The sequence below is a fragment of the Nicotiana tomentosiformis genome, chromosome 5 (genome assembly GCF_000390325.3).
Source record: "Nicotiana tomentosiformis chromosome 5, ASM39032v3, whole genome shotgun sequence".
Classification (NCBI taxonomy): domain Eukaryota; kingdom Viridiplantae; phylum Streptophyta; class Magnoliopsida; order Solanales; family Solanaceae; genus Nicotiana; species Nicotiana tomentosiformis.
The window spans coordinates 16,937,494-16,954,089 of NC_090816.1; the positions used below are offsets into that span (position 1 = coordinate 16,937,494).

The 16,596-nt window shown below is 39.3% G+C and overlaps 2 protein-coding genes and 1 non-coding gene across 3 annotated transcripts; 2 read left to right on the forward strand and 1 right to left on the reverse strand.

Moving 5' to 3' along the window:
- The first annotated feature begins 349 nt into the window (after positions 1 to 349).
- Positions 350 to 8,662, forward strand: LOC104118098 (O-fucosyltransferase 31-like). The gene is made up of 10 exons (XM_018778245.3): positions 350 to 666; positions 5,055 to 5,117; positions 5,222 to 5,303; positions 5,452 to 5,522; positions 5,660 to 5,748; positions 5,926 to 6,129; positions 6,752 to 7,010; positions 7,305 to 7,532; positions 7,665 to 7,862; positions 8,114 to 8,662. Exons 1-10 carry the CDS (start codon positions 541 to 543, stop codon positions 8,243 to 8,245), a joined length of 1,452 nt encoding a protein of 483 aa, XP_018633761.1. The 5' UTR covers positions 350 to 540; the 3' UTR covers positions 8,246 to 8,662.
- A 3,917-nt stretch (positions 8,663 to 12,579) lies between these two features.
- On the forward strand, positions 12,580 to 15,063 carry LOC104103544 (uncharacterized). The gene is made up of 4 exons (XM_070175660.1): positions 12,580 to 12,740; positions 12,860 to 13,100; positions 13,142 to 13,423; positions 13,645 to 15,063. Exons 1-4 carry the CDS (start codon positions 12,580 to 12,582, stop codon positions 15,061 to 15,063), a joined length of 2,103 nt encoding a protein of 700 aa, XP_070031761.1.
- Positions 13,026 to 13,131, reverse strand: LOC117281928 (small nucleolar RNA R71). Its single transcript, XR_004512559.1, has one exon. It is a non-coding gene; the product is annotated as a small nucleolar RNA R71 (small nucleolar RNA).
- Positions 15,064 to 16,596: the final 1,533 nt, after the last annotated feature.

The following is a 16,596-nucleotide window of genomic DNA, read 5'->3' on the forward strand; positions in this document are numbered from 1 at the left end:
ACGCCTCTTGAGACTGTCGCCCCACACCATCGTCTCAAGGCGTTTTTGGTGTGCCTCGCCCCAAAAACGCCTTTTAAAACACTGGTGTTTTCAACGAATCGCAACAATATCCATTGAAAAAATCTTTTTTTTGCCTATTGTTTTTGAATATTGTACATCATTGATACTTTTTTGTGGCTATTTTTGGTAGCATGACTAAAATCGCCATTGTTGATAAATAATGTCTTTTTTTGGGTACATTACTCTAAGATGTCTTACTGGATTGTACAGTACGCTTTCTCTACTATCTACGAATTGATTTTATATGTACGTACTTGATATATATGGAGAAAGGTGCACCCGTGACATACTATTACTGTAGCGAATAATCATAATGTCTCCCCTTTTCTGTTCTTCTTGAAATGCGCTTATTTTCTTCTGATATATTCCTCCTAAATCAAGGCTCTTTGGAAAAATCTGTTATTGATTAGATTCATTCTACTATTATTGATCAGGGGTTGAGCCAATACTGCCGTTTATTAAGTGGCCGCACAACCAAGTATGAGTGTCTATTACAGTAGCAGCCATAGAAGTGGGACAATGGCTGGTGTTTTTCTGCTGCTTTTGCCCATTTTCTTTCCCAGTCTTTTCACTCCTTTGAGCTATGCCTCCCCCTCCATTTTCTCGGTATGTTTCCAGTTGTATCTCACTCTGTAATTTTTCTGCCTTTATGTCACTAGAAAATGTATGGAACCTATTGTGTTAAACAAATTACTGAGTATTGTAATGAAACAAGTCTAAATGGAACAGAATAAATAGTGAGAATTGGTGCCCACAAGACTTGGTTCAGGCGGTTAGAGGCATCAACGGCGGAGCCATGTTTTCGGTTCAAAATATAAAAAAAGTAAACACACAAAAAACCCGGGGTTCAACATATCTTATATACATAAAAATAAAAATTTTAACCTATCCACACAATGCAATTGACTCCTGTCTGAGAGGTAGTGTTGGATGTGTAGGTTAGGTGCATGTCACGAGTCTGAACCTTGCCGCGGACAAAAAGCTAGTTTTAAGTGGAGAAGGGTGACCCATTATTCGCCGAGTTTCGAATCGTGCGCAAGCTGGTCCTAGGAATTTCTCAAAAAGGGCAACTCCGTGCATATGGCATCCCGCGTTCACGCAGGGTTCGTTGAAGGGTCGCACCTCAAGGGTTGTAATGTAAACAGCCTACCCTAATGTAAGCATTAATGACTGCTTCTACAGTTCGAACCCGTGACCTATAGGTCACACAGAGATAATTCAAACCCGTGACCTATAGATCCTCAAAATTTCTCACAAAAAAGAAAAAGGAAAAAGATACTGACCGTCGGTATGGCTTACTCCTAGAAGCTTGGGATTGAAGTGTTATTGTTGTTCTAATGTTTTTTTTTTGGTCGCAAATACCCATATATCAATCTTTAGTGATGTTTCTTCAATGTCTTTTTTCCTTCTAAGTTGTGCTGTTTTCTTTTTCACCGTGGTCCAAGGCAAAGTGAAGCGAAGAAAGCGGTGTACCTGAAGTTAGTAGGGAGCACTGGCGAGAAGGAGAGGAGAGCGAACAGTGAGAGGTATAACACCGCTAGGAAGGAGGCGAAGCTGGCGGTCACGGAGGCTAAGACTGCGGCTTTTGCTCGTTTGTACGAGGAACTGGGGGACAAAGGTGGGGAGAAGAAGTTATTCCGGCTGGCAAAGGCGAGAGAGAGGAAGGCTCGGGATCTGGACCAAGTGAGGTGCATCAAAGACGAGGACGGTAGAGTTTTGATGAGGGAGGACCGGATTAAACGGAAATGGCAGACCTACTTTCATAAAATTCTGAATTAAGAAGGGGATCAGGATATTATGTTAGGTGAATTGGGGCATTACGAGAGTCACCGTGACTTTAGGTATTGTAGGCGCATCAAGGTTGAGGAGGTCGTGGAGACTATGCGTAAGATGAGTAGGGGCTGAGCTACTGGGCCAGACGAAATTCCGGTACAATTTTGGAGGTGTGTGGGTAAAGCATGCTTGGAGTGGCTGACTGGGCTATTTAATGTTATTTTCAGGACGAAGAGGATGCCGGAGGAGTGGAGGTGGAGCACGGTGGTTCCGCTGTATAAGAACAAAGGTGATATCCAGAGTTGTAACAGTTATAGGGGTATCAAATTACTGAGTCATACCATGAAAGTTTGGGAGAGGGTGGTAGAAGTAAGGGTGAGAAGGACAGTGTTTATTTCAGACAACCAGTTCGGGTTCATGCGGGGGCGTTCTACCACAGAAGCTATCCACCTTATTAGGAGGTTGGTGGAACAATACAGGGATAGGAAGAAGGAGCTGTACATTATGTTTATTGATCTGGAGAAGGCGTATGACAAGGTTTCTATGGAGGTTCTATGGAGATGCCTAGAGGCCAAAGGTGTGTTGGTTGCTTACATTAGGGTGATTAAGGACATGTATGATGGAGTTAAGTCTCGGGTTAGGATAGTGAGAGGCGACTTGAAGCATTTTATGGTTTTTATGGGGTTGCACCAAGGGTCGACGCTCAGCCCATGCCTATTTGACCTAGTGATGGATGCATTGACACATCATATCCAAGGGAAGGTGCCATGGTGTATATTATTTGCTGACGACATAGTTCTGATTGATGGGACGCGAGGCGGCATCAACGAGAGGCTGGAGGTTTGGAGACAGGCCCTCGAGTCTAAGGGTTTCAAGTTTAGCAGGATTAAGACGGAATACCTAGAGTGCAAGTTCAGCGTCGAGCCAACAGAAGCAGGAGTGGACGTGAGGCTTGAATCACAGGTCATCCCCAAAAGGGGTAGTTTCAAGTACCTTGGGTCGGTTATACAGGGGATGGTGAGATCGACGAAGATATCACACACCGTATAGGGGTGGGGTGGATGAAGTGGAAGTTAGCGTTTGGAGTCCTGTATGACAAGAAAGTGTCACCGATACTCAAAGGTAAGTTCTATAGAGCGGTAGTTAGACCGACCATGTTGTATGAGGCTCAGTATTGGCCAGTTAAGAACTCATATATCCAGAAGATGAAAGTAGCACAAATGAGGATATTGAGGTGGATGTACGAGCACACTAAGATGGATAAGATTAGGAATGAAGATATTCGGGAGAAGGTGGGTGTGACCCCCATGGATGACAAGTTGTGGGAAGCAAGGCTCAGATGACTCGGGCACGTTCAGAGAAGAAGCCCAGATGCCCCGGTAAGGAGGTGTGAGCGGCTGGCTTTGGTGGGTACGAGGAGAGGTAGAGGGCAGCCTAAGAAGTATTGGGGAGAGGTGATCAGGCAGGATATGACGTGACTTCAGATTACCGAGGACATGGCCCTAGACATGAAGTTGTGGAGGTCGAGCATTAAGGTTGTAAGTTAGGGGATAGTTGTGCATATTTCTACAATGAGGCTAGTCTGCTAGGATTTAGTCTTAGACTGTTAGTGGTTAATGTTGAGTTCACACCATTCTTTCGTTTCTCTTAGTGATGGGCTTTATCTACTGGTTATTTTCTGGTTCTTGTGATGCTGTTATTTTTTTCTATGATTTTTATTGATGGTATTGATATATTACCTCTTTTCGTCGTCTTTTCGTCCTCTTGAGCCAAGGGTCTATCGGAAACAGCCTCTCTACCCCCTCGGGGTGGGGGTAAGGTCTGCATGCACACTACCCTCCCCAGACCCCACTAGTTGGAGTTCACTGGGTCGTTGTTGTTGTTGCTGGCTTCATTAAGGTCTGTTGGGAATAAAGGAAACTGATTCCTGGGGATGGATAGAAAAGCGGAAAAGCATAAAAATACAATCTTTGAAGTGAAAATGGCATCTGAGTAAGATAAAATTCTCTGGAGGATCAATTGAAGGGGTTAAATTGTAAAAACTTGGTGTGTCGCATTTAATCTTTGGGTGTAGAAGGGGAAGTGGTTGGATGAACAGTGATGTTGAAACCAGAAAGTGTATGCTAGTCAATTTTAGGGAGTCAGAAGTAAGGATAATCCGGAAATATCTGGATTCGGCAATTGTAGAAACTTCTGGTTTAGTGTCTTGCATATGAATGGCTGATGATTTTTGTTGTGATGCCCAGTAGTATCTTTCAGTTTTAACCCCTAAGAAACTGGCAGAAGAAATCTTTGTTATGTCATAATCTTGGAATCTGGCATTATTTTACAAACTTGTCTTTTCTTTTATAAAGAAGGGTTTGTTAAGTTGGATATGTTGGCTTGGACCATTTATACGCCATCTTTTTATTCTGTGCATGAAGATGGTATTTGTCTGGTAATTAGGAATGCACAATGCCAGTCTGTCTAACTGTAGAGACCATAGAGAAGAATTGTTTAGTCCGCCGTAAAATACGAGTTCTTTAAGTTGGAGTTGTTGGCTCGATCATCATTAGTTGTTAAAATAAATGACAGTCGTTTAGTCAGATAAATACTGTGTTAGATGTTATTCACAGTGAGGTATAGCATTTAAGTAAGTTCACCATACTCCTGTTCAAATTGAAGAAAGCCACAATTACTTGGGTTTTGCATAATATTCTGGAAATGCACACTTCTTAGCCCAGAAAAGAGCATACTATTGTTTGTCATTCTAACAGTTGCTGACATGAATCACCAAACAAAAACTACTAATCACTGTTCAATGTTTTCTACCTTTGTCCACGTTTCGAACTATTTAAGATGAAGCTAGATAATGCTATACATCAGTAGAAATAAAATATCATGTGGTTTCCTTGCCTGGAAAGTCTTAATTCTGCAAAAATGGTAAAGCAAAAATAGGTATAGGTCTGCATAACTCTTCTGAAAGGAACCTAACAAGGCAGCATTTCTAGCTAAGAGAACGTGATATTGCCAGCGCAATGAATAGTTTCTGACTACAAAGAGAACAGAACTCTAGTAGAACAAGAGACGATGTGAAAAGTTTGTCTGCATTGAATAAAACTTTGACAACTTGGGAATACAGTCATACTTTTGGTTGTCACTACACGATTTTACTTGCACCATTTATCGAAGATCGATTCTTAAGGCAAAATTTATATCCTTAATCCAGTTTGCATCCACAGGAATGGAATGCTCCAAAACCCAGGCACTCGCGTCTTCTGAAGAGTGCTCTACAACGCCAAACTGTGCGTAAGACTATTCGTTGCATTCATTTGTTCCTCCAAATTTTACTCTTGTTACCCAGAGAATGGTAGAAGGATCTCTTATTGGGTTCTTCTTTTCCATTTAGTCATCTGAAGAACAGTCTGACCTATGGATGCCTTTGGCCTACCAAGGATGGAAACCCTGTACTGAATCTGTCATCGCCTCTAGTGAGTGTCTGTGGATTAGTTCTAACGCACTTCAACTTTCATGTGTCGTTTCAAGGATCTCTGTGCAGCACTCTTTCATTTCGTAGCATCAACGTGATATTTCATTTACTCTTTTATTTCTGATTCACTGTTGCTTAAACATATGCAGCACTACCTGAAAAATCTGAGGGATATATTCAAGTGTTCCTCGATGGAGGATTAAATCAACAAAGGATGGCGGTGCCTATCATAAGTGTGCTCTGTTTATGGGGACAACATATATGAGAAATGCTTATTATAGGAATGTTTGTGCCGTGGATACCGTTTCTTAACAAGTGTTATGAGATGATTACTAATATGTGTACTTCTTGAATAAGATCTGTGATGCAGTTGTTGTTGCCAAGATCCTGAATGCTACACTTGTGATCCCTTATTTGGAAGTAAATCCTGTTTGGCAAGATTCAAGGTTGTTGTAATATATTGCTACATTGATTTTTTATTTTCGGTTTTTAAATACATAATACAAGGTTCTTTCTTTAATAACGGTGGTGTCCGGGTCACCTTGCACTCACCTCGACTATTCCACTGGGTACCTGCATCCTTCCACAAGTACATAATACAAGTCATCTGCTACTTCCTGCAGTACATTCGAGGATATCTTTGATGTTGATTATTTCATCAATGTATTGAAAGACGATATAGCAATAGTTAAAGAGCTGCCCGATGAATTATCTTGGAGCACACGAGAGTATTATGCAACTGGTATACGACCTACCAGAATCAAGACAGCACCAGTTCATGCTTCGACAAACTGGTATTTGGACAATGTATTGCCTGTCCTGCAGAGGTAGCTCACATGATTGATTTTTGTATTAAAAATGTTTTGTTGATTTTATTTGATAACTACCTATGACTTCTATTTCTCAACAAAGCAGGTTAACAATTCAAAAGTAGAAGGTCTAATTAGTTAAGAGTATTCGCAGTGCTTTTGAATTTATAAAAAAAATGCTTCACAAGGTCTACAACCTAGCATTAGCATTGGTATTGTTTTTGTCATGCTAGATATGACGCTAATTGCCAAAAGTATAATTTCTACATACCGAAAGTATTCAAGAGTTTTTGGATTTTCAGAAAAAAAAAAAAAAGCTTCTAAAATTCTACTACAACATAGCACTAGCTGCACTTATATTTTTTGTCATGATAGACGCAATGCCTTTCAGTTATAATACCTAAGAACAGATGGTTGCATATTTCCTTCATGTGAGTTACTTTAGTTAGTTATTATGACCCGGATTGTGACCTTATGTAAAGTTTAGATGAGCAATTTGGCAAATAGTTTGCTGTGTTTGATTTATTTCTTAGCATAAACATGTTTCTTCTGAATAGATAGCTATTCTGTATTCACGGCTTTTGGCTCTACTTTTGGAGTCGCTCATTAAAATAACATTTTCATTTTCGGAATAATTCAGTTATGGAATTGCTGCAATAGCACCATTTTCTCACCGAATGACATTTGACAACTTGCCTAAGTACCTCCAACACCTTCGATGTAAAGTGAACTTTCAAGCACTAGCCTTTGTTCCTCACATAAGACATCTTGGAGATGTCCTTGTCAATCGCCTCAGAGATCCTTCTACCAAAGATGGTAGTAATTACATTAGAGAGGTTAGTGAGAAGTACAAACTAGGAGCAGGGAAGTTTGTTGCTCTTCACCTTCGCTTTGACAAGGTAAAACACTCTTCTTTGAGCAGTTAGTATCAGGATTATAGTTATCTGCTCCTCGCATTACAATGATTATCTGCCTGAAGTAAATTGGAAGTTTTAACTTGCGGATCCTGCAGTATCTCCTGATCAAATAACTAGTCTTATCATTTCCAGATAGAGTTTGTTGTCCTTGAAACCTGTTAAAGTCAACATCATATGTCCTCTGATCCACTTTTTCTTTTCCTTCGTTACATTGTTTAGTTTTGAGCTTTCAAATCTTGCTCTCCCATCCACAATGTAACCTTGTAATCTTTCCAGGATATGGCTGCACATTCAGCGTGTGATTTTGGTGGTGGAAAGGCTGAAAAACTGGCATTAGCCAAATATAGGCAAGTGATTTGGCAGGGAAGAGTCCTAAACTCTCAATTTACTGATGAAGAGTTGAGAAGTCAAGGACGGTGCCCATTGACCCCAGAAGAAATTGGATTACTGCTGGCAGCTTTGGGATTTGACAATAGCACTCGATTATATCTTGCCTCCCATAAGGTCTCCACTTTGTCTGTAGATCTCTCTATATTTTCTACTTTTCAAAATTTTCCCTGGTGTTTGAGGTGCAAGATTATCTTAAGCCTGTACTTTTGTTTTCTAAAGTTACTCTTTCTATGTCAATGTTTCTAGGTTTATGGTGGGGAAGCCCGGATCTCAACCCTGAGAAGTTTGTTTCCGCTGATGGAAGACAAAAAGAGCCTTGCTTCTTCAGATGAAAGAGCTCTTATTAAAGGGAAGGCTTCCTTACTGGCTGCGGTTGATTATTATGTCAGCATGCACAGTGATATTTTCATTTCCGCGTCCCCAGGAAATATGCATAATGCAATGGTAATCACCTGCACTTCTAATTTTTGAGTTGCAATTTAGCTGCTGTACTGCATTTCAGAATTTACTTCATAATATTAGGTCTAGGCATTTGAGTTTTTTCATTTTCGTTGGAAAGACTGAATATCTATAAGGATATCCTATTTGCTTATCATGTAGCTCAGATCCCCTTGGACTTTATATCCAAAACACGAACCTTGTTTGATATTTATTTGAATCCGATATGCACCGGCTAATCAACTTGAAATCAACAGGTGGGGCATCGAACGTACTATAATCTGAAGACAATAAGGCCTAACATGGCCTTATTAGGCCAGCTTTTCCTGAATAAAACCCTGAGTTGGCCAGAGTTCAAAGAGGCAGTTGTGGAAGGACACAAGAACTGACAAGGGCAGATCAGACTTCGCAAACCTAATCGATCTCTGTACACGTATCCTGCTCCTGATTGCATGTGCCAGGGTTGAGCGTGCCTTTGCAGTATCTGTGCTGACATTAGGTTAGTGTTTGTGCCTCTAAAGTTAAAATAAAAGGCCGACCCCTTATTCTATAGATAGAATTTTTGTTGCCACCTGAGAATTACTGTTCTTGCAGAATATGTGTTACAATTTGGTATTAGTCCTGTGATGACCATTATACAGAGAGCATCTTAGGCCAGAGATACCTTACTATATTTACCAGTTTTCTGAACCGCTGGAATGAATTGTTGCAAAGAGTGTGTTTCCTTTGGCTGTGGTAGAAATGATAGATAAATTACCAAATGACAGCTAGTGAATGGAAAATTTTCTTGATTTGACCTTTTAGAATATCTTTTTTAGAGTTAGATCAAGGAGATGCTATTGATAATAATATGATAGATCTAGTGCAAATATGTCGACCATCATCTAGTGATGAAGTTGCTGATCAGCATCAGTATCATATCTGGACACAGAATTGGTGCAGTAGGCCTTACCAAGTTTGATTTGTGAAGTTGGTTCTCAAAATGCATTTTCTTATGAAATATTATCATATATTATTCGGAAAAGGGCTAAAAATACCCCTATCATTTGGTAAATGGTTTGCTTTTACGCTCCGTCCACCTATTGGTTAAAAAATGCATACACCGTTATCTTCTGGTCTAATTATCCTCGCGACTGACGAAAATTTTTGTGGCCCCTTTTTTGATATGTTGGCAGCACGTAATTGGGTGACTCCCTTGTCCGGATCAAATTTAACCCACTCCAGATTTAAACCCGCTCCAGTTTATTGGACCAACCCATTGTAAAAACCCCATCTTCCTCGTCTCTCCTCCAAAAAAGTAGTCACAGCCTCCATAAACCGCCAGGCTTCTAAAACTAGTCTCCAGTCAGTCACCCGAAACACCACCAAAAACCACCACAAACTCCAACTGAGACTAGCCACTATCCATCGTAAAAATAGCTATATAAACTCACCTAGAAACCTCCATTAATGCAACTCCAAAAACCAGTTGCATCGCACCATAAAAACCAGCCCCAAATTACCTTCTTCTTCCTTCAAAACACCACCATTTTCAGCTCCAAAACCCATCTGATGATTCTGTTTAGTTTGAGTTTTGTCGGCAAAGCTGAAACTCTCACCGGAAAGTCAAACTCTGACAAAGCTTCTCATCCCTCTCTTTGTCTCTCTATATTCTACATCTAATCCACTTCTATTTAAAAATATTGAATTAGTTTTTTAAAGAAGACGATTCCATCTTTGATAAATCATAGTTCACGGTGAAGAAGTGGTAGTCCAGTGGTGCTTTTTTTTGTGGTTCAATGGAAGAAACTGGCTGGAAATGAAGAATGGATGGGAAAATGGAAAATGAAAAATAAATAGGAAGAGAAAGGTAAAAAGAATTAAAAGAAAAGAGGGCTAAAAAAATTTTTACTTGCCTAAAATTAACCAAGTTTCACACAATGCGGAGGAGGAGGACGGCGACATGGGTGGGTGAGAAGACGAGTTGGGTGAGTATTCTGTTTTCTTTCTTTTTCATTTTTTTGTTTAAAATATTTTCAGTCTAGTCGGGCGGGTTTAAATCTGGAGCAGGTTAAATTTGATTTGGACAAGGGCTGTACGTGCTGTCAACACATTAAAAAAGGGACCAAAGATATTTACGTCAATCGTGAGGGTAATTTTAGACCAGAAGATAACGTTGTATCCATTTTAGGACGAATAGGTAGATGGATCATAAAAGTAAACATTTACCAAACGATAAGTGTATTTTTGGCCCTTTTCCGTATATTATATATCGATTTTTTTATTAGTATTATCCTGTCACATATATGGATTGAAGTCAAGCAATGCTATAAACAATTTTCACTAATTTTTAAGAGTTACTAACACATTCAATTTGGGGATAAGAAAAAGAGGACTGAACAAAGCATATCCTCTCAGTAGTAAAATTTATTACCATTAGTGACCAATTCGATCGTCAATAACGCTAATATGGAATTGCAATAGACTAATTTGATAGGTAAAAATCGTGTTGTTTCAGTCAAAATCTGGTCCATTGATCGGAAAGTAAAGTAAAGGAACTTATTACCCTATTAAAGATATTCAAGAAATAAAACTATCCACAAAATTAATAATTCTAAGAGCCCGTTTGGACATAAGAAATTTTTTCCTTTTTTCTAAAAAAATTTCACTTTTTTCGAAATCGGCGTTTGTTCATAAAATTTCTAATTTTCATTTGAAGATGTATTTTGAAAATTTTCGAAAATTTGAAAAATTACAAAAAGCTATTTTTCAAAATTTTCACTCAAATCACTCACAAAACTTCAAAAACAACCCAAAATTATATTCATGTCCAAATACAACTCTAAATTTCAAATACCATTTTCACTTGAAATTTTTTTTCTAACCTATTTTAAAATTTTATAATTCTTATGTCCAAACGCCCACTAAAAGACTCGTATTTTAAAAAATGTAACGACAAGTCAGTTAACGACCAGCCAAACGAGAAAGACAATATGCAGAATTTGGTGGCATTAATCAACTGGAATTATGTTTGTTGTGATTTCAAAAAGGAAAAAATTTAATATTGTTGCGGAAGATCGTGGGTTAACTAGCACACAATCACACACAAAGCAAATAGAGAAGAAAAATCAACATAAGGATTTAACGAGGTTCAGCTAAGTGATGTTAGGCCAAAATGAGATTTTTAGCACATTACTCGCCTTATATTTTGTTGGTTTAGTGAGTTATTGTGCGACAATTGCGCTAAATTATGTTGTTTTATGTGTAGGAACATCGGAATAAATCATCGAATGAAAGTTGCACAAAACGAGGACAAAAAATGCAAGAAAAGAGCCAAAAATATCAAGTACACAAATCGTGCTACAGACCAGACTTCGCGAGGTATATAGCCAGGTCGACCGAGCTATAGACCAGGTTTCGCGAGGTCTATAGCCAGGTCGGCCGCGCTATAGACCAGGCTTCGCGAGGTCTATAGCCAGGTCGATCGCGCTACAGACCAGGCTTCGCGAGGGCTATAGCACGGTAACTAAAGTCGCGGGTTAAAAGATCCAAACCCGAATTTGAACCGGGGGATTGACATAAATACTCCCCAAATGAGTTATTCTAGGGTTGTACATGATTTTGGAGAAGAAAAAGGTTGCCAAGCACTGTGGGGCAAGAATCAAACGAATTTTCCTTTTCTTTATCTCTTTACTTTGTAGTTTAATGTCTTTGAACATTATGTTAATTGTTGTTGTATTTATGAGTAACTAAACTCTCTTATCTAAGGTTTGATGGAACCTATTGGAGGATGATTTTTTAATGCGTTTAATATAGATTTGCCTTTGATTTTTCTCTACTTGTTCAACTACATTTTTATTGTTGTTAATTGAAGATCTCTCAATTAACTGTACCCATTTAGTGTGTATATTGATCAAGAGAGGGTACACATTTAGGTAGTTGTTGAACAACACCACTCCTAATGTAGTTGAGAGATCAATACAAAGGGTTTAAATACGGGATTAGAGATAACGAAGTCTTGGTGCGATCGTAGTGAGCGGTAAATTAATGCCAGCTAGCGTAGTTCGAGAGAATACGTCTAGTAAATTATGGTAGTTGCTCGAGAGAGAGCTACGACAATCAAAGTACTCATGATTGGTAGAGAATATTTAGGCAAATTCATAGAAAGCGTAGTGGGAAAGATTCCGATAATAGGGGAAATCATAACCTTAGACTTTTTCAAATCTTGTCTACAATATTTGCTTTGTTAGTTATAGATTACTGCATTTTTAATTATTTTGATCTTAGTTAGTAAACTCTCAAATCGTTATATAATATTTCTGAAGGTTGATTACTTGAATTCGTACAAAACTATTGGTTGTAATTAGTACGTTATTTTCCAGTGGGATTCGACTCTAGACTTATAAATCAAATTATATTTGCAATGACCGCTAGACCTTTTAGGAGGCATAGTTGGGCGTGATCAAATTTTGGCGCCGTTGCCGGGGAGGCAATAATGTTATTAATTACAGCTAGAAGACTTGCTAGGATTCTTAGTTTAGTCAATTTTCTTCATTTTAAATTCATTATATTAAAATTCTAACGTTTGTAGTCTTGTGTGTATAAGTGCATGTCTAGAAACTCCTTAAGAACTGGTGAATTATTTGAAGCATTACCGGATCCTGAGAAAGCTTTCAAGGCATTAAGTCATGCAAACAGGAAGGACAAATGACAACAATACCCAAGTGAACAAATTGAATTAGACATGGGTGACGTTTTGGATAATCAAAGCAATCAAAACAATGTGAATGACCTGAACAATCAGGGTGTGGCACCTCTTGTGCCAGAAGTAGCTTTGTATGATTCTGCACAACCCACCATTGAAAATTTGGCAACTGCAATTATAGTTCCTCAGATACAAGCGGAGTTATTTCAAATCACAAACAACATGCTACATCTACTATAAAACAAGGGACTGTTCTCCGGGTCTTACATTGAAGATCCACTGATCTGAATTTTTTTTGGTCAATTTGTGTAACGCAAAGGCAACCGAACGTGACACTGGAAGCAATACGACTGTTGTTGTTTCCATTCTTAGTGACAGGAGAAGCCCAGACTTGGCTTAATTCGCTCCCCATAAATTCCATCACCACTTCGGAGGAATTAGTCAAGCAGTTTTTGAATAAGTTCTACTCACCCAATAAGATCGCCAAGCAAGTCGATGAAATATTGAGCTTCTGGCAGAAACCAGCTGAAACATTACAAGAAACTGGGAGAGGTTCAAAGGTATACTGGTTAAGTGTCCACATCATGGCATTCCAGATCAGATGTTTGGACAACGGTATTACAAGGGATTGGCGAATAACTTGAAGGCTAATGTTGATACTTCAACATGTGGAGCATTTTTTAGTAAGTTATTTAGAGAATGTAAGGTCCTGCTAGATAGAATGGCTCAAAACTCAGGCTGGATGACAAGAGACACTACAATCACCCTTATAGTTCACTCAGTAGCATTGGACCCTAACAACTCCATAACCGAGAATATGGCTACTCTGATGATACAAATGAGTATCCTCACTAAGAAGATTGATGAATCAGGCCAAAAGCAGGTACACATAGTTGACACGACTAATGGAGGATTATGTATACCATGCATTTACTAACCATACGTGTGCCCGTGGAGTGGTGAAAATGACAACCAAAACTATTAGGAGAATATGAACTATGTGGGCAACTATGGAGGCCAGAGGCAAGGTGGTTAGAATTAAGGGTAGCAGAATCAGCAGTATAGACCAGCACAACAACAATACAATAACACCAACAATCCTAGAGCTATGCGACCACAGGATCAAGTAGTGCCTTACCAAAGGCAACAGGGATACAATCAGCAAAATCAGCAACTAGCTTATCAACAGCCTCAACAGCAACAGTGAGACAAGATGATGAGTTGTCTGAAATTAAAGGAATGTTGCACCAACTGATTGGGTCTAATGAAAAAATGCGAGAGAAGGTGGAAGCACATGAGTCAGCGATAAAAGGAATTAAAATTCAATTAGGGCAGATATCTATGGCTTTAAATAATCGTCCCCAGGGGACTTTACCTGTAGACACACATGTCAATCCAAAGGAGTGGGGCCCGAATCAGATTATGGTGGCGAGTTTGAGAAATGGTAGAGATCTTAATTTAAAGAAAGAAATCACTCGTGAGAACCGATCAACTAAAACACTCGTGTCAGTGCCAATTGAGGTAGATGAGTCAACTGAGTTAACAAAAGTGAGAGTGCAGCCAGCCCTGGAGGAAATAAACAAGAAAAAAAAGGTTGCAGAGGAGACTGAGAAAGTGCAAGAGAAGGCATTAGAAAAAGTGCCTGAGCAAGATCTGACTCAAGCCACAGGAAAGAAGCGAGCTCCAGCACCCTTCCCACAGAGGTTGGCCAAATATCAGAAGGATGAGAAGTACAAAATATTCATGGAAATGCTGAAGCAAATTCAGGTAAACATTCCTCTAATTGATGCTTTGAGGGAGATCCCCGATTATGCAAAAATAATAAAGGACTTGATGTCTCGTAAGTTCGACTTTCAAGACTTGGAAACTATCACATTGACACAGACATGTAGTGTTGTTGTGGAAAAACCTATAGCTGAGAAGCTATCCGACCCTGGAAGCTTCACAATTCCATGCACCATAGGTAGCTATGCATTCACCAAAGCATTGTGTGATTTGGGGGCAAGCATAAATGCGATACAATTGTCTTTCTATAAAAAGTTAGGCATTGGAGGAGCAAGGCCCACATCCATGTTACTACAACTAGATGACCGAACGGTGAAAAGACGATTAGGTATACTTGATGATGTACTTGTGCAAGTTGGAAAATTCGTGTTTCCAGCAGATTTTGTCATTCTGGACTACCAGGTTGATGAGGAGATTCCCATAATTTTGGGAAGGTCATTCTTGGCCATAGGGAGAGCTTTGATTGATTGTGAAATAAGGGAACTGAAGATGAGGCTGAATAATGAAGAAATAACATTTAATGTGCAAAAGTCTATGCGGCGACCCAGAGAGTTTGAAAATTGCTCTTTGTTAGACACGGTGGATGTGATCATGGAGGAAGATGATGAGGCACTTAATGTAAAAGTCTTTGTTAGACACAATGCAAGGGTACTGGAAAATAGAGCTCGTATTCGAGCTTTTACACTCAGAAGAAAGAAGACCCCTCCAGCACAGCCATCGATCGAAGCGCCACCATAATTGGAGCTGAAACTGTTACCATCTTAACTCAGTTATTCTTTCTTGGGACCTAACTCGAGTTTACCTGTTATTATTTCATCTGGTTTGTTAGATGTACAGGTAGAACAACTTTTGCAGGTGTTGAAAGAGTGCAAGACTACAATCAGTTGAACTATTGCAGACATTAAGGGTATCAAACCGGCCTTCTGTATGCATACGATTCTACTGGAAGATGGGCACAAATCTTCTGCAGAGCATCAAAGAAGGTCAAACCCTAACATGAAAGAAGTTGTAAAGAAGGAAGTGATCAAGTGGTTAGATGCGAGAATTATTTTTCCCATCTCTGATAGCAATTGGGTTAGCTCAGTTCAGTGTGTGCCAAAGAAATGTGGGATAACTGTTGTGCAAAACGAGAACAACGAGTTGATCTCAAAGAGAATAGTCACAGGATGGCAAATTTGTATGGATTACAGAAGGTTGAACAAGGCCACTCGAAAATACCATTTTCCTTGTTGTTCATTGATAAAATGCTAGATAGATTGACAGAGGTACCATTTTTGCTTGTTGGATGGATACTTGGGGTATAATCAGATATCTATTGCCCCGAAAGATAGAGATAAAATGTCATTCACCTGTCCATATGGCATTTAAGCTTTTCGGAGAATGTCGTTTGGCCTATGCAATGCACCCGCCATATTCCAAAGATGCATGATGGCCATTTTCACAGATATGATAGAATAAATAATGGAGGTTTTCATGGATGATTTCTCAGTGGTGGGAAACTCGTTCGATGATTGCCTTAGAAATCTGAAAAGAGTGTTGGAGAGATGTATGGGGACTAATCTGGTGCTAAGCTAGGAAAAATACCATTTTATGGTATATGAAGGTATAGTCTTGGGATACCTAGTGTCAAGTAAGGGCATTGAGGTGGAACGTGACAAGATTAATGTAATAGAGAAGTTGCCACCACCCACTTTTGTCAAGGCAATAAGAAGTTTCCTTGGTCAAGCCATTTTTTACAGGCGATTCATAAAAGATTTTTCCAAGATTCCTAACCCTTTTTGTAAATTTCTTGAAACAAATCACCCTTTTGTGTTTTCTGATGACTGCAGGGTAGCTTTTGAGGGATTGAAGAAGAGGCTAGTGTCTGCACCTATCATAGTTGCACCCGAATGGGATCAACCATTTGAGCTACTGTATGATGCAAGTGATCATACTGTGGGAGCAGTACTTGGACAGAGAAAAGATAAAATCATGCATCCAATCTACTATGCAAGTAGAACATTGAATGTCGCTCAACTGAATTACATAGTGACAGAAAAAGAGATGCTAGCAGTGGTGTTCGCATTTGACAAATTTCGGTCCTGCTTGATAGGCTCGAAGGTAATTGTTTATACTGACCATGCTGCTCTCAGGTACCTAATTGATAATAAGAAGGCAAAGTCATGCCTGATTTGATGGGTTCTACTGTTGCAAGAGTTCGACCTGGAAATCCGTGACCGAAAAGGAACGGAAAACCTATCAATCACTTGTCCATGCTTGAATGAGCTGAAA

Excerpts from the sequence above, each read along its gene's own strand:
- LOC104118098 (XM_018778245.3), top strand. The coding sequence starts at position 541 with ATGAGTGTCTATTACAGTAGCAGCCATAGAAGTGGGACAATGGCTGGT. Across the intron at positions 667-5,054 it reads CCTCCCCCTCCATTTTCTCG|GAATGGAATGCTCCAAAACC; the intron begins GTATGTTTCCAG and ends TTGCATCCACAG. Across the intron at positions 5,118-5,221 it reads GTGCTCTACAACGCCAAACT|TCATCTGAAGAACAGTCTGA; the intron begins GTGCGTAAGACT and ends TTTTCCATTTAG.
- LOC104103544 (XM_070175660.1), top strand. The coding sequence starts at position 12,580 with ATGGGTGACGTTTTGGATAATCAAAGCAATCAAAACAATGTGAATGAC. Across the intron at positions 13,101-13,141 it reads AAACTGGGAGAGGTTCAAAG|ATGTTTGGACAACGGTATTA; the intron begins GTATACTGGTTA and ends ATTCCAGATCAG. Across the intron at positions 13,424-13,644 it reads ATGAATCAGGCCAAAAGCAG|AGCTATGCGACCACAGGATC; the intron begins GTACACATAGTT and ends CAACAATCCTAG.